Raw genomic sequence first — 18564 nt, forward strand, 5'->3', positions numbered from 1 at the left:
TGCAACAATGTTCTTCGTGCCTGGCACATACTTCAGGTCAAAGTCATATGCAGCGAGCTTTGCCACCCATAGCAGTTCACACGCGTCCAGTGTGGGTTTGGTTAGAATATAGGTCAATGGGTTATTATCAGACCATGCTGTGAAATGTCTCCCTTTTAGCCAGTGGCTAAACTTGTCTCAAATAACCCACTTTAAAGCCAGAAATACGAGTCTATGTGCTGGGTAATTCATCTGAGACTTTGAGAGTGTTTTGCTTGCAAAAGCAACTGGGCGTGCAATTTTCTCATCAGGGGGTACCTGAGATAACTCAGCTCCTATGCCATCAAATGAAGCATCAACAGAGAGAATGAAGGGATGACTGAAATCTGGGTGAGCGAGAGTCTCACTGTGCAGAAGTTCTTGCTTTAAGATTTCGAAAGCGGTTTGGCACTCACTAGTCCAATCATCAGGCGAAAGCTTCACAACACTGAGTGGCTTCCTCATACGACCACACTTCCTCTGAGCTTTATTCTGTGACCGATCTGACAGGAAACTGAACAGAGGTTTCGCCTTAGCAGAACAGTCCTGAATGAAATGCTGATAATATAAAATCATACCCAGGAAAGATCTGATCTTCTTTTGAGAAGGGGTTATACCATCAGCTTCCATGAGATTGACAGTCTGGATGTCACTGATCACCTTAACTTTTTCTGGGTCAGTCTGAACACCATTCTCAGTGACAACGTGTCCCAAGAACTTAAAGAGATCTCCTGAGGAACATGCACTTCTTTGGTGCTAGCTTTTAGTTGTGTTTAGACAGGCGTGAGAAAACCAGCTCTAGTCAGTCAAGAGCTACCTACTCACTTGGAGCAAAAACCATCAGATCGTCCAAGTAGCAAAGAAGGCTAGGTGGACATCATCATCCTCATAAAGGTTGCTGGACTGTTGGTCAAACCCTGAGGTAGATGACTGTACTCATGGAGGTCGAAAGGAGAGGAAAAAGCGGTGTACTTCTTATGCTCTTCAAACAAGGGAACATTATAAAAGCCAGAAGTCAAGTCCATGGTCGAAAAGAAAACGTTGCCTCCCAAGGCTGCAAGTGCATCTGCTTGGTGTGGGAGTGGGTGGGCGTCCTTTACTGTCTTCGCATTCAGCCATCTAAAATCTGTACAAATACGAAGGTCACCATTCTTTTTCCACACCAAAACTAATGGAGATGCATATTCACTCTGAGATTTCCTTTCACTTCCATCTCATTCAAGATAGTGCGCAGCTTATCATAGTGACGGGGCTACACATCGATAAGGGAGTTAAAATGGCTTCTCGTCCACCAAGTGAATTTTGTGGACAAAGTCTGTGGCTTCCCCACAGTCCATTTTTCCACGAGAAAAGGTTGACTCATACTTCTCAATGAGATTCAGAAGTCCATCCTTCCACTCATCTGACACTTCACAAGCATTCAAATCCAGATCCTGCAGTCCTAACTTATCCAGCACGTTTGCCCTCTCATTACTGGTCCGCACATGACTTGCTGGACTCACAGCACACTGAACATTACTTTTCAGGGACTCAGGAATAGACAACTCTACAACAGCTATATAAGTGAAAACATCCACAATCTTTGTATTTTTCTTAAGAACGATTACTTTGTCTGTATGGTTCATTATTTTGAACGGCACCCATCTACTGCCCCACATAGGTGTGATGACTCTCCCTATGATCACATTTACACAGGGTTGGCTCAACAATGACTGTGCTCCCCACAGGCTCAACAGAATTAGAAAGACTATAAACTGAGTTAGGATCATTCATACAACACTGGTTGGGAGGAATATTCTCATGATCTACACTGTCCTCTCTTGAGTGTAGATCTTCTAGTTTACATATAGCCTTCCCTTCCCTTGAGAATACGGAGATTTCATGCTCTCAGGGCAAACAAAGCATGAGTGGTCAGGAGAGTGACACTGGAAGCACAACTTTTTGTCACGACAATGCGTGAGGCCAGAATGATCAGGGCTCGAACAGACAGTGCATGGCAGGTCATTAAGTCCTTTTATTTGAGGTAGATTTACACTGGGCTTTGAGCGTCGACTTGGCTCTTTGCTGGTGGACTCCTTTAACAGGACTTCTTCCAACAGGCTCATGACTCGCTCTAACGCAGAAGTTTCCAAAGACTTAGACTGCTGGACATCATAAGTAGACAGAAGTGCTGCTGTCAACATTTCCACTTCAGTTCTGTTCACAGGAATTTTTGTCGGCGCTGCATGTCTCACTACAGATACAAGACTGGTCTCTGAGTGATATTCACTCAAAATATCTTGAACTTCTCGCACAGACCATGCATCAACTGTTTTAGATCGAAAAGTTATGGCAAGCTCTTTACAAGGGCATTGTCTGATGAACATGCAGGTTACCTCTGTACCTGGACAATCCAACACTTTACCATGTTCTTTCAAGCGCTCTGCAGCGACGTCAACTGCACGGTTTAACCTGAGCCAGTACTAGTAGGCATCCTCATCTGGTCTGGGTAAGGTGGTATAGAAGTCAGCCAGCGGGAGAGGAGAGCAGCTTCAAAGTGTTTCCTGAGAATACTAAAGATAGCATCAGGGTTATGCACAATGTCAATGTCAGTTCCTCATGCCAAACTTGACCACATCTCTTGCTTTGCCTCTTAGATGGATCAAAATTTTCTCCGCTTGTTGCTCTTTTTTCAAATTATTCCGTTTTATATAATCTCTCATGACATCAATCCATTCACTTAAGGCAACAGAAACTTCACCTCTGAAGCTAGGAGTTTCTTTCACATTTCTGGAATTAGACAACTGGCTTTGTAGCAAGTCCAGCATTTGTGAAGCTGTACCATCTGTCGTCACATTTTTGAAGGAATCAACCACTGAATGTGCATCAACTGAATGTGTAGGGCTTAATCTGGTGACTATACTGACTATATACCCTATATAGACTATATACCCTATATACCCCCCACCCCCACCACCCCTGGGCCTGGGACAAGACAAGACTGGGACAAACAGCACCAAAAGGCTGATCAGAATGCAGTGCATCGATGTTGCATGATCAGTCAGCAGGATGAGATATGCGGCTCTGCTGATTACATTTTCTCAAAGTGATCATGAACATACAGTGGAAAATTCTAAATAAAGCATACATTAAAGAAAATAAAATATAAAACACTAATACAGACAATTCACATTAATACAGTGAAACTATAAACTTAACCATCATTTTAAATATTTTGTATAAATGTAATGAGGAGAGAAGAACGCAGCCTTAAAACGGCGCAGTTACACAGGACAGCACGTGCGAGCATACAGCACGTGTGCTAATAGCTAACACTCAACTAATATTATTTTTTAACACAGAACATGACAAAACCGAATAAAACACATACCTGGGACAAAAAGCACCAAAAGGCTGATCAGCATACAGTGCATCGATGTTGCATGATCAGTCTTAAATGAAATAAACAGAAGTTCGGAGTTCACAAGAGGGCCAATAAACACACTTCATCTTATTGTCAAAAATACCACATATTTGACTCGACTAACACAACTAGGAGCTGACAGACAAAATAGGTAAACTTTTGTGTAGTTTAAAGTTTAGACTAGTGATGTGACGTTTGACACAGAAGCTTCGAAGCTTGTATCAGAAAAACGAAACATCTCAGTGAAGCACTGAATCGGAGCTTGATTCGTTTTGCCATAATCACGTGATCGGTGACGTCCGAAGCTTTGTTTTCGCACACAACCACGTGACTGCTTCGTATTCTGATTCACATAACGTGAACCCTTGCGCAGATGTGGTGTCATTTGCTTTTCAGCAAAAGAATATGTCATAATACGAATAAATATTTACATGTGTTCAGTTTGTATGTATTCTCAGTTCATACTTCATTCTATGACAATAATTTATTTTGATAATATATGCCCAAGCTTTCCCCCCAAAATTTATTCAGACTCATCTATTCAAATTGTGTAAGTAAAATGACAAGTGAAAGACTTTTTTATGTAATAATAATTTACATTGTTTTATACGCTTTTCATAGCACAAACTGATTTATTACATGAAACAGTCCAAAAATAGCTGAGTCGTCTGGGACGCAAAGGCAGTTTTTTCCACCTTTTGACCACAAGATGTTGTTAGTGTGCACCGTGTTGAAAAGCTTCGAGTAATGAACCTATTTACGATACACTTGAGGGGAAAGCCTCGGTGCTTCACAAAGCTTCATTTCGCCATCACTAGTTTAGACTAGGGCTTGAAAATGTTCCAAACTTAGTTATTAAGACGGAGCAATCATTGATGCGACTTCCCACCAGGACGAGATATGCGACTCTGTTGATTACATAGCTCCGCCCCGCAATAGCATGTGCACAAACGCGAGCAACACAACAGCCAATGGCGAGTTTTCCCAATTTAAGCTGAATTTAAACTCCTTTACATATCTCACAAACAAATGAGTCCGCGTCCAAAGTATAATTTTCAAAATGCAGCAGTTTTAGTCAAGTAACCACGTCTTGAACATGGGGGGGGGACCTTTTTTTTTTTTTTTTTTTTTTTTTTTTTAAATAAAGCATAAAGAAACAAAACAGTGAACGAAACTGCTGCTAATACAATGCTATATCAGATATGTACAATAACAATTGTAGAAAAAAAAAAATAACATTATGATGTCCAGAAATCAATTTCAATAGTATATTGACATCTCATTTTTAATGTGATAGTTTATATAGTTCAATAACTATTTAAATTTCCTAATGGTCTAGTGGTAGAATTTTTGTTAACAGTATCAAAGGTTGCATGTTCTAATCCGCCCTCGCATAGTTTTTTGTTTTTTCCTCATTAAAATCAAAGAAATGTCCATCAATGGTTGTATATCAAGAGCAGGGACATGTTTGTGTGCATTTGTTTTGTGATTTTACCGGAAAAATAGAACCTCCGCAACGGCGTTAAGCAATCGATTGACGCGCCCGTCTGTGCTGTGAAGACTGTGCACGAGCAAAGAGAGAACGTAAACCCCGCCTACTTTTTAATTTGATTGGCCATCTCAATCATTTTGACATTGACGAGCATTCTTAGACCGCTAAGGCAGACCAGACTAAAAATGTAACTTTTAAAACTTTTTGTCATCCTAACAACATGCAGAGTGCTGTAATGAAGTGCAGCTGAGCAGTGCAAGAATTTCAAATATTGGGGGGACGATTTGGCCATTTCTAATTATTGGGGGGGACTTGTCCCCCTCAGTGTCTATGGTGGTTACGGCCCTGGTTTTAGTTATAATATCCAAGTATAGTGCTGTCGGAGTTTTATATCCTCCTGCCATTGTCATTGTAGTAAATCTCAGGAACAAAACTTTTAGCCAATGCCACGATCCAACAACGTGTGTTCTGTTTATCTTCCGCATGCATGCACATCTACACAGACGAACATCTGTCTCGACCATTAACGCAGCAAGCCATATTATTTCATAATTGTATATATTATTATTTTATAATTGTATAAAATAATCCTGAAAAAAAGCACAAACACGGCAGAGATGCCAAATTCAGCGGCTGGATGACGGCTCACAATCCACCTGTCACTCAAGTGACCACGCCCTTAATTATGCAGAACTTAATATAATTTAAACAGATGAGTTATGAAAAAAAATTCACCCCCCTCAGAGTTGTCATGAAGGGCAAAATTAGCTGTTTAGACCAAAACCACAATTTGATCCAGGCTGTTAAGATGTTTTTTTCTGCTGTAAAGTTGGCCATTTTAACATGGGACTCAATGAGATTCTGCTCTCTTTTGGAGCCTGTCCCTAGCAGCCAGTCGATGAATCGCAGTTTAAGTCACTTCCGAATTGGCTTCAAGAGAAACTGAGGGAGGTTGCCGCTTGGTTAGCACTTAGCATCTCTGATTAACATTACTTCACGCAGACTCACTGAAAGTGTCAGAAACTGTTCAGCCTTTTATGTTCAAAACGGAGTCGGACAAAGATGGAGAGACTCAAGAAGAAGCGACAACATGTAGAATGCAACAGGATGTTTCTGAACGGTTAGTTGACGAATTTATGTGGCTGATGTGGAGTTAACTATCTTAAAGTCATTAATTAGCATATTCTGTTATGATAATCGATATATAAGTTTGATGTGGGAACTGTTGTAAGATGCTTACAGAGCCAGAGAATTTATGCTGCATGAAGATAGAACAGGTATAGTTTAGTTTAATTATGGTTATAACTTGCAATTTTGTCATCTTTTTTGTCATACATACAGTAATGAAATAACATGGCCTCAGCCCGTTTGTTGCATGTTCTCGGGGGCAGGGTTTATGTAAATTCTAGGGTTAATGATGTCACCAACCCGGGAAGAAGCTTGTTGTAGTTCCTACCAGTTTGTTTGTTGTAGTCCTTAAACAGAGAATTCTTTAAAAGACATTATCTCCGACTGCATTGAACTTTCAGCACTGTAACTTTGCAGATGTTGTTTATGCTCAAACCGCAACTTTACACACTAACTAAAGTTAAAAAAGTGAAATCACAATGAACCACCCCTTTAAAATTCAATTGCATTGCCCTACAATGGAATATCATGTTCTCCATATCTTGAAATTGATAATGGAATAACCTGAAAGAACCTCTGCTATCAACATGATGTTCCTCTTTTCACTGGTTTAATAAATAATGACCAGCTGAAATAAGACTGGCTGAGGGTAGGTATTTTTGAACTGTGTGTTCAGTACATGATTTGGCAGAGGGTGTTGATATCCAGGGTTATCAGAGGTCTTCAGTCTAAGTCAGCTATCCTTTCCCTGTGTTAAAGAGTTGTTTCATAAATGTATGAGTGCTTTTAAAAATGTCAGAAAAGTAGGAAAGTGGAAATGGAGCTCTCTACATTCTCTGCATTCCTCATTGAGCAGAGAAGAGCCTGAGCTAACAATGAACCTTTGGATGCTTCAAGTGGAACTACTTTATGATTTTAAAGAGAACTTTATATGTAGAGAAAAGCTATTTATTCACACCTATGTATTCATAAAACCCAGGTGTCAGGCTCTATCAATCTATCTTCTCTCTAAGTCTTCAGTATTACACATTCAAATCTATATTATTATTCACATTTTTGCCGGTGCTTGAGGGTTTAACTTGAATTCTTTACAACATTGCACTCAACTTGCTTACAGCTCTACAAGAGTAAAGGAAATCAGGTCTCACTGTCACCTGTGTTTTTTCCTAATGTTTTTTTTTTTTTTTTAATGAAACATTACCTGCTAAACTTTCACCAAACCAATACAATATTTTTAAGTCTATACACTGTGCAGATCAGATGTATTCTCATTGACTCCAAAGTTACAGAGAAACAGAATCTGACGATCTGGATTTTTATTAATTTTATTTTAGAAAAAATCACATCAAATACATACTCATTTACCAAGGAATCCATTCTTTCTTTAATAAAATACAGCCATTCTTATCACCACATCTGATTCATACATGACATCACAACCAATTCCACTCATATTCACTGAATTGCACTTAAAACATTAAAAAATTACCAATAAATCAACACTTCCTGACATTTGCTCAGATACTAAGGCACAGAAAACATTATCAGGCCATTTGTTTAGCTTATTACATTCAATTGCATTAAATTCCATTTCTAACACATCCCAAACAAACATGAATAAAAGAGACACCTAAACATATGCACATATTGCAAATAAAAAGCTTGATAAACAAAATTATCTAAACCAAATTGATTTTAAGGCTGATTTATTCAAGAAGTACATATTAAATATGATAAATATTAATATTTCTTTCTTTTTCCTCCAAAAAAGTAACCAGTTAAAGTTTACCCCTTCAATATGAAGAATAATCTCACTGGTTGCACACCAACAGTTCATCTCTTCCGTAATAAACTCTTCAACTGGAAATCAGCTAAAATTATGGAGCACCTAAAGGGACATGATAGGAAAAAAAAAATGAAATGGGAGGAAAAATATGTTAATATATGTTTATGTTTTTGTGTTCTCTTCCAAATGTTTGGGAACGGAAAGGTTTTGCTAGCGAAAGCAAAAACATTTAAATATATTTTTTCCTCCCATCTCATATTTTCATCACCATGTCCCTTTAGGAGCTCCATAGAAAATTGTCTATTGAGACACAGGCTTTAGGTAAATCCTCTTGTTGATTTTTACTTGGTTTCATTTTTTATAGTGCACAGTCTGCATATGTGGCACACAATGGCAGCAATTTAACAAAAATTCTCTTAGCACAGACAAACCAAAGGCACATTTTATACAACAAACCGACAAAGCAGTTATATAGTGTTTACTCTAGACCCCCAGTGGTCTAGTTTACAGAGGTGTCCGGCTCTTCAGGAAAAGGGGTCATCACATACGTTTTACTTTAACAAAAGAAAAAAAACATTCTGTATTGCACTGCAGCAACATGTCATTTCAACCAGCCTCTGTTCCCGCTTTAATCTGGTAAAGGTCTACTTGTAATCAGCAGATAAATCATATTAAGAGCTTTTAAGAGAATGTTAATCTTCTTCTGTTGTCATACCGAGAGAAATATCGTTTCTAAAAGCTTTCAACACTTTTGGATAGTTAATTATGTCTGCTCAAGTCACCAGTAGGGGCTGCTGATTGCAATGCTCCCCCAACTCTGCCAATTTGGAAAAATGCCATTGGATTGTGTAGGACTTTTACATTTATAAACTTCATTGTCTTGTGCTTTCCTGACAAATTTCCTGGATTCATTTGGTTTCTTCCCCTGCGTTGAGGAATTCCATTTATTGTTTTGTTGCCAAGATGTTGAGACCAGTCCATAGTTTTTGCCATCATTGTTGTCCCAGTAGGTCTGCTCTCCAGTTGTGTAGCTGATGCAGAATTCTACCTTATTCTGAGGTGCCACATACCCAGGTAATTCAATGGCAAACGAGAATGTGTCTGTATCCTGGCAACCATAGACATTATTCATAAATGTGCATTCCACATCCTGGAAGCTTTTCCAGGTGTCGAAAGTGATCCGCACATGAACAGACTTCTCGTAGGCCACGTTGCGCACTTTGATCGTGCCGGTGAGGGCCCGCTCCTGTAGAGTACAGTTCTCCAAGCAAACCAAATTCTTCAGCAACCGACTACGGAAATCCAGATAGTCTGCCGCTGGCTGCGGAAAGTCTAGAATTCTGCTCTGAACTGAATTTATATGGAGAGTGGCTGTGACGTCCTCTACGTCTTCCAGGTCAAACTGCAGTTCGGATGTAACGGGTTCTCTATTATCGAAAGTAGAGAAGACATGCACCGCTGTTAACGACATACCCTTTGAATCGGCAAACACAACCTTCTTCTTGGCCTTGGATTTTGGATTCTGCCAGCCCAGACAGTGGGGCTCCAGGTGGGCACTGGAGCTCAAGCAGGGCCGCAGGGGTTTGTAGCAGGTTTTGACCAGGTTGCGAGTCCTGTAGTCTTCATAAGAGCTTAGGAAGTTGCGTAGTGGGGGAGAATGAGTAATGTACAGCTGCACAGCCACCTCCGCGGGCATAACTGGACCCGGCATTGGGGGACTGAGGATATGAAGAACTCTAAACAAAGAAACACAAAAGACAACCCAGATGTGTGAGTACAAAGCCTTAAAATGTATCTTAAGATATTATGCTTTTAATTTTTTCCAAAATATTCTAAAAAGAAAGTGTGCTTTTATGAAACAACACAATAAAAATTAGGCATGAGTGGAAATTATTATGACAGTGGCCCTTGAACCTCCCAAAGGAAGTCAAAGCAAAAGGTTGTAGGGCTTTTAAAAGTAAAATTTGATTTACGTGTAAATATGTGCTTCACTTAGTGTTTCAAACATTACAGTAACCAAAAAAAGTTGTTGAGAAAAGTTGAAAAAACATAAACATTGTCGTTACTCATCACTTATCTAGATTTACATCACAGAAGATTACAAATATATCACTAAAAAAGTTGTTGAACTGCAGTAGAGTCACCAGAAGACATTAAAACTATAAAAAAAACCGTTCTTACCTTGTGGAACTCATGGAGAAAGTGCTTCAGTTTAAAGTGGTCTCATGAGTAAAGCACATTACAGGAGAGACAAACGATTTGTAAGCAATTCCAAAGCGCTGAATTTAATGTAAAATTCGGTATTTCACCTCCAGGTATGCAGCCCGTCTGCTATGCTCTGCCAACACACCCACTCCACGCGGCACACAGTGCGAGTCCTTAAATAAAGCCTCGTCTCGGTTATTTGCATATTTCACACCCCGGCCAGTAACTGAGCCGCAGATTTTTGTCTCGACCAATCATCAATGGAATAGATTTTGTAGCTGTGGACCCCTGTCGGTGCAAATCGGATCGCACTCGCGTGTCAATTGCTGTGATTTTATTAAAAAATGACACCCTCTCGAGTGTAGTAATGGCTGTAGTTAATTTGAACTTTTATTTCAAGACCTGTAAATGCTAACTGTTATCTACATTCAGATGGCGCGGAGGTGACGCAGCGCGGTAATCTTTAATCCACTGACCGTGGTCGTTTGCCCTGTGGATGTAGGTCATGAGTAAAGTTAATCTTTATTTTCTAAAGGTTGTAATGAACCATTAATCTAAATTTAGCACTGAAACTAACAACATATGCAAATGTATATAAAACCACCATAAAGACCCAACAGTGTGTTTACCATGGTCCAAAGGTCCAGAAGGCGCTTCTTTGGCCCCATCCCATACATTACTGAAACATCAGGTCATTTAATACATGCAAAAGTTTTTCACACAAGCTATATGATTTAACGTTTGTAAATATGGACTAAAACCCAATCAGTATGTCTTTCCTTCTTTCAGATTTGCAAAGCTGGTATGCTGTATAATGGTTCTGTGTGATTTTATCACCATTTTTACTAATCACTATTTGATTAACGATTAAGTGATGAAACACTCATTGATTGATGTGCATGGCTAAATGTGTATCTCGGTGATCAATACCATAGCACCTGTCTTATTGATGTGCAAATGTTGACGCTGTTTCAAAGGTATGTTTTTGCTGATTGTATTATCAGTCCATTGGTGCGCCACAACCTGCCATAGGTCCAAACATGTGCAAATATAACACCTAAGACCTCTCTTTCTTTCTCAAAAGGTAGAACACAGCTCTTGAAAAAACAAAAAAAAAAAAAAAAAAAAAAAACAATAACCTACCATAGTTGATCCCAGTGAACAAGAATAGGTAGGTTATTAATTTCATATAGGCTACATCTCATATTTTCTCGGTGATTAAAATGAGAGATGAGAAGGGGGAATTATATTCCAACACCTTTACGTTCCAACAAGAAACATTGCGCTCGCTCCCAAAACTTTTTCCTTCCACCGAGAAACTTTGCGTTCGTTAGCAAAACTTTTTATTAGCTCGGAAAACTTTTTATGTCTTTGCGAGCGGACGCAAAGTGTCTCGGGGAGCGGAAGTGTTGCTAGAGAACGCAAAAGCCTTAAAATATAGGCTGATTCTTCCTCCAATCTCGTATGTCATCATGTCCCCTCAAGGGCTGCCGTAACATTGGGATGAAATGTAAGCTATAGCTTAAAATGTAATTGTAAAAGAATATTAGTGTAGTTATGTACTAGTATATTAATAAGCTACCACTTGAGAAATGCATTTATAGACATTTGTGAGTCATTTGTGGTAGAAGAACATCTGCCAAGATTTAGACTGACCTCATCCAAAAACATTGTTGCTTCTGTGTCAGAAGGATATGATAAGCAAACTTAATTGCATAATAAGCCCCGTGTCACGCTGCCAAACCTCACACAAGCCTGGAATAAAAAGAGTGCTTGGCTATGTCACAAAACTTCAATGTCTCATTCAGTGCAAGTTAGCGATTGGAATAGCAATGGTGGAGAGGGACATCTAGTGGACACTGTAAGAAATTATTCCTTTTAAATGTATAATCTTATACCCTATGTTTGCTGGGCTGCCATGTCTAGACTAGCCTACTATTAAAAGATACAGATAGATAGATAAAACAGTGTGGCACAAGTCACAATGCTGTTTCATGTGTATTTCAACACTCCTCAAGCACAGACTATTTCACGGGACCGTCTCGTTTCATCGCCAGATTTCCAAACACATTACATAATTCAGCCAATCAGGGAGCCAGAATCTGTCCTGACTACCTAGGTGTAGGTCAATGCACCACGCCAACCAGATGTCTAAAAAAAGCCTGGCATACAGGGTTATTTGGCAACTTCACAAATTTAAAGAGACAAATGCAAAGGATGTTTCATGAGTAGCTGTACTATATAATCACCATTTACCATAAGTTCAGTTCTGATTATATTGTATAGAAATGTCTGTCATTTTTGGTTTTGAGTCAAATATTTTTACAGAACTGAACAGTTTGATCTGAACCTGTTCAAACAAAACAGCTGTGAAGAGGGATGACCTCTGGGACTACAAAACAGCCGAGGACCTACGCTGAGTCGATGACACATCAAAACCAACAGCCGATAATGCCCAGTTATCTTTATCACAAATTAATTTGATACAAACACTAAATTACCTTATCTAATTAATATGGGTTTTCACTCTAGAATAACCTTCTTAAATTGCAAAAACAATGCAATAAAAGGACACTATGAATAATTACATATTATTTTATATTTTTTATTTTATAATATAATATTTAAGTATTTAATAATTAATAAAATATTAGGTATACGCTTAAAAATAAAGGTTCCAAAAAGATGGATTGTCGCAGCAATGCCATAGAAATAACATTTTTGGTTCCCCAAAGAACCTTTAATTGAACAGTTTCTTAAAAGAACCTTTTTTTCTTAGTGTGAAGAACATTTTAATTATCTAAAGAACCTTTTTCATCCATAAAGAACCTTTTGTGCAATGGAAAGGTTCCATGGATATTAAAAGTTCTTTATGGAACCTTTGATGCCAGTAAAAAAAACAAAAAAACAACTTTATTTTTAAGAGTGTAGAGATTTAAGTAGGCTAGTTGAGAAAACTCACACAATGATTTGCATTCAGATCCCAGATAAATATACTTTGTTTTTCAATAAATATTTTTTTCCTCTTATCCTTTCCAGTTAAAATTTTGCTAGCTCACAGGTCAGGAGAAGCACTGCTTTTAGAGGTCTTAGGTTTGGAGATCTGCATTAATATCTCTCATCCAGCAGGGGGTACTGTTGTTCTAATTACAGTTTTCAGGCATTGAATTAGACTTCATGACTAGCCCTTCTGTACAAATGTGTGTTGCAGTTGTTAGTGTGCACAGATTTTCAATATTTTACTGTAAGTGTTGGCTGCTTACTCAGTTTCTATAAATCATCTTTAAAAAATAAGCTTGCTGCTTCCATTAACGAAGCAATTTGGTGATGTGTGCCAAGACGCTGGCTGACACAAGATGCCGAGCATGCAAAAAATGGGTGCGTTTTAATCTTTGTAAAGTTTTTTTTCAGTGCGTTCTTAAAGCTGAAGTCCATGAGGCAGCAGAATTTCTGATACAGTGAACAAATAAATGCTTCGTAAACAGTCACTGGTGTCTTATTATTTTCTTTTTGACCAAACTACCCATGAGTCCTGTGTTTCCACATGGCACAGCTTCCAACCTTTACTATGTCAGTACTAATTCTGTGTCTTGTGTCATTCTTTGCAGTTTTCCATTGGATCGGTATAAGGCTTAAGAGGGTGAATGTGGCGTAAGGCCAGGTTGGAGAATAGAACATTGCAAGGGTGTCTGAATGGGTCACTTCTCCACTTTGTACAAAACTGTTCTGATGTGGGAAGCGCCCTGAGCCCCTTTGCATGATTCTCAGGAGTCCCAATTGGGTTTTGGGGAGGCTGGTAGTGTTTTTCCCCTTTAGATCAGGATGGGAAAGGGGGCCTTAAAAGGGGCATCTGGCTGAATGCCTGTTTTAAACACTTGATTTATGTGCACTGACTAAGAGTCTGTTAGTGCCAGTCTGTTTAGTAAGTGATGTGTCTGTGTAAGAGAGTGTGTGTTTGAGTGTGTATTTGTTTGATAGACTGGGCTGAAGCAACTCATTGAGATTCTGTCTCCAAACACAGTGTGTAATGAACAACAGTTCACTGTCTATAAAATACATATACAACCCCTTAAGTATCTGATAAGATAAAAAACAACAACAAAAAAAACAGTCATTTCCACACCTCTGAAATTTAAATCTGAGTGAACCGAACAAAGTGCTGACAGCATCATTTATGTAATTTGCTTATTAATATATTATATTAATGATATATTAATATATCATTTTCATGTATTTTCTCATTTTATGTATTTTTTCTTGTTTCTGAGGTGACGGATGTAGGCTAAATACTACAGCCTTGTTATATTGTTTAATTTTGTTCTCAGGGACTTTTGCTTTGAGTAGCAATTTTCAATCCTTTTTAACTGTCCTTGTTTCACTCGTTTTACTGTTTTTTTTTTTTTTTTTGTGAATAAAAAATTGTTTGAAACTTAATGTCTTTCATTCAATCTCCTTGAACAGTTAAAGGGGTCATATAATGCCACTTTTACATGATGTAAAATAAGTCTCTGATGTCCCCAGAGTGTGTATGTGAAGTTTTAGCTCAAAATACCCCACAGATAATTTTTTATAGCATGTTAAATTTGTAATTTTTTTTGAGAGTGAGCAAAACGCTCAGTTTTTGTGTGTCCCTTTAAATGCAAATTAGCTGCTGCTCCTTCGAAGAGGGTGGAGTTTCAAGAGCTCATGTTCGCAGCGCAGATTACCTCAGACTCACTGAAAATGTCAGAAACTGTTCAGCCTTTTATATTCAAACCGGACAATGACGGAGAGACTCAAGAAGAAGTGACAACATGTAGAATGCAACTGGATGTTTCTGAATGGTTAGTTGATGAATTTATGTAGCTGATGTGGAGTTGACTAGAAACACGTTAACGAGAAAGATTTGTCATTTTGTTTTTAGGCCAAAATCAACAATGTCATCAAAGAAGTTTGTTTTTGGTTGTGTGAAGGAAAGACAACCTTGTTCAGCTTCCCAAAGAACCCAGCGTTAAAAAGATCCCAGCGATAAAAGATCCTGGTCAGAACCGCAGGCAGGCGGTAAGTAAAACTGCATCAAATGTCTGTGTTTTGTTGGCAATTGGCGTGCAAGTGCATATAATGTAAACAAAACGAACATATAGTGAATCAAATGTTTTCCAGGGATAATACGATGATGTATTGTGTTTTTACTGTTATGTAGTGATATGACATTTGAACCGAGGCTTCGGAGCTTGTGTCGAGCTTAAATGGGCGTGCCAGATAAAGGCTCGATTCGAGGCTTGTGTTGGTGACGTAGAAATCACGTGACCAATGACAAACGAAGCCTCACTTTCTGTCCAATTCACTTTGAGTGTCGGAATGTTCGAACCCCCAGATCTTACTTTACGAGTAGGTTTTCATTCAGAACTATTCAGTCAATTACATTTTTTAAATACCCAGTCATACAAGTAATATGAAGAATACAAATTATTTCAGGAAAATAAAATATTTGCCATATGCAGTTCATATATTTGTACATTTATTCCTCTGTTACATCATATTGATATTCGTACTGACATTAAATGCTACAGTTTAATGGATAAATTAATTTATCACGGAGATAAATTCAACACACACTTGCGCATTATTAGGCTTTTATTTGAGCACGTAACATGAAACTGTGTGGTGGCTGCTTCGTCTGACGAAGATTCTTTCACAGGGTTTTGGCTGCTTTATTTTTTACTAAACACCAGATTCAACATTAACGTTAGAATAACGTTAGATTAACTTTAGAATAACGTTATACAAACCAAAAACTAACATTTTGGGAACGTTAGATTAACGTTAGAATAATGTGCTGGGAACCAAAAACTAACATTCTAGGAACGTTAGATTAAAGGTAGAATAACGTTATGAGAACGTTAGATTAACTTTAGAATAACAATTTACGAGCCAAAAACTAACATTTTGGGAACGTTAGATTAACGTTAGAATAATGTTCTGGGAACCAAAAACTAACGTTCTGGGAATGTTAGAATAACGTTCTGTTTGGAGCAGATCGGACATTGTTTGCCTGACTTACAACAACTTCCTGTTTCGTGGCATTAATTGCATTAATTGGTGCTGTTTTCGACGCTCTCGAAGCTTTTAATCTTTTCCCGGAACAATGAGAGGAAAGCTCGGTGCTTCATGAGGCTTCATTTGCCCATCGTTACTGTTATGCAAAAGCTGCGCTTGGTCGTGACTCTTTAGCTCCGCCCACGGCACGCCCCCAGGAGCTCGAGTGTTTTCGGAAAGAAGCGTTAAGTACAGCTGTATCTTGCCTTTTATAAATCTGATAAAAATAAAGACTCTTCAGAGGTATGGAGGATGCAACACTACTCTATAGTAGGGCTGTGCAATATAGACAAAAAAAACTATCACGATTTCTTTTAACAATATCATCAACTTCACTGTAGCCTATATGTGCGCTCGATCCTTTCCGTGTTCTGACCGGTGTCCGAATCTCAATCAAATGCAAGTCCATTCATTCAGATGATTAATAATGGGAAATAACAAGAGCTTCCATTTCAGAGTCCCTGTTATCAGATCTGCTGAAGATGTTGCTGTTCATGTTTGCCAGCGCAGGACATTTTACAAATCCAGGCCAGACGATGTTCTACGGCCATGTCCAGAATAAAGAGTAGCCTATCCATGTCACACAGTACAGTTAGGGTGATATTCCTTAACCCGTGATATAAGATTTTGGCCATACTATCCATATCATTCATCCCAGTATCAACGTCAGTAGGCTACACTATTTCGGGCACACCACAAGGTGTCACTGTGGCCTCAACGCTTCGCTCTTGCCTACTCTGAGCTCGATTGCTATGTCTGAGGTAAACAAGACAAAGAAATGTAAAAATACATAAATGTAAAAATACATAAATGTAGAAATAAAGAAATGTAGAAATGAATAAATGTGGAAATGAACAAATATGGAAATAAATAAATAAATAAATGTGGAAATAAATAAAAATCGAAATGAATACATGTATAAATAAATAAATAAATAATAAATAAATGTGGAAAAAATAAATATATACATAAATAAGGAAATAAATGTATAAATTATTATTAATTTTTTTTTTTTTTTTTTTTTTTTTTTTGCTTTTCTATGTATATTTATTTATATATTTATTTATTTATTTATTTTTGCTTTTTTACATTTCTTTGTATATTTATTTATGTATTTATTTATTTTTAATTTTGGCAGACTTGGGATTCCATACAATCCATCAAAACAATAATAATAATAATAATAATAATAATAATAATAAAAACAACCCAGACTATAGTCTCTCAAATAATTAAAATTAGAAGTGGTAGAAACTAGCTACTTTAAATGTTTAAAGGTTTTTTGCTAAGAAAACCAGCATGTCCACCATTTCTGTAAATAATTATATAATTTAAGTAATTAGAAAGGTCTAAGGATTTATTATAAAGTATTATATTATTATGAAAAAAATCTCTGACTATAATTTCTTTATTTTTGATTTAGACTGAAAATTCAAAGAAGAATGGACAAAAAAGTAACTATGTCTTTATTCTTTCTATGTTAAACTGACTTGTCATTTATCATGAGACTGTAGTGCTCGTAAACATAATGAAAATATTATTAGGCCATATAAATAATTCTTCTGCATATCTATCTTGTGCTTGGGAGGTTGTTGTTATTTTTCTCCATGCTCATATATTACTATTCATTATTCTATATAATGAGTCTGTTGTAGGTCTGTGTTTTATTGGTTGTTTTCTTCACCCCCCTACACTCCCATTTTTCCAGAGCTTTACCATTTTCTCAGCTCAGACTTTTCCAGCTTTGAGGTGTGAACGACCAAGCTAAAACAGGGGGGATTTCATGACATTTTAATATGAAATATGTGCCTAACGGTGCATTCACACGGGGCATCGGCATTAACGCTTCGCATTTACTTTGAATGGGTGACGTTATGCATTGCCGAACTGAATTGTGGGTTCCGTCGCGTCACTTCACTCGCGTTGGTCCCTGTCCCAAATGGCACCCTAAACCTTCACGGTCTTCCTCTGAGTCCGTACTTTCGTGATGTAATGCCGTTTTGACTGCCGGCTAGAAGTCCTCTGCGTGGCTCGCAGACTTGCAGGCTCAGCAGAAGTGCGCATGGAGGGCACATAGTGGCCGCAAAGGGGGCACTTGCGAGCACCCTTCTGAAAGCTAAAATAACGAATGGGACATCCTACGGTCTTGTGGACTTAAAGGGATAGTTCACCCAAAAATGAAAATAATGTCATTTATTACTCACCCTCATGTCGTTCTACACCCGTAAGACCTTCATTCATCTTCAGAACACAAATTAAGATGTTTTTGATGAAATCTGATGGCTCAGTGAGGCCTCTATTGCCAGCAATGTTACTGTACCCATAAAGGTACTAAAAACATATGTAAAACAGTTCATGTGACTACAGTGGTTCTACCATAATATTATAAAGCCACGAGAATACTTTTTGTGCGCCAAAAAAACAAAATAACTACTTTTCAACTTTATCTAGTGA

General features: G+C 38.0%; 1 protein-coding gene across 1 annotated transcript; it reads right to left on the reverse strand.

Annotated features, from left to right (window-relative positions):
- Positions 1–7350: 7350 nt before the first annotated feature.
- ppp1r3ca (protein phosphatase 1, regulatory subunit 3Ca) lies at positions 7351–10196 on the reverse strand. Its single transcript, XM_051868863.1, has 2 exons — positions 10009–10196; positions 7351–9563 (listed from the first exon to the last, which is right to left on the reverse strand). Exons 1-2 carry the CDS (start codon positions 10020–10022, stop codon positions 8606–8608), a joined length of 972 nt encoding a protein of 323 aa, XP_051724823.1. The 5' UTR covers positions 10023–10196; the 3' UTR covers positions 7351–8605.
- Positions 10197–18564: the final 8368 nt, after the last annotated feature.

Source organism: Ctenopharyngodon idella, chromosome 17 (assembly GCF_019924925.1).
Source record: "Ctenopharyngodon idella isolate HZGC_01 chromosome 17, HZGC01, whole genome shotgun sequence".
Classification (NCBI taxonomy): Eukaryota; Metazoa; Chordata; class Actinopteri; order Cypriniformes; family Xenocyprididae; genus Ctenopharyngodon; species Ctenopharyngodon idella.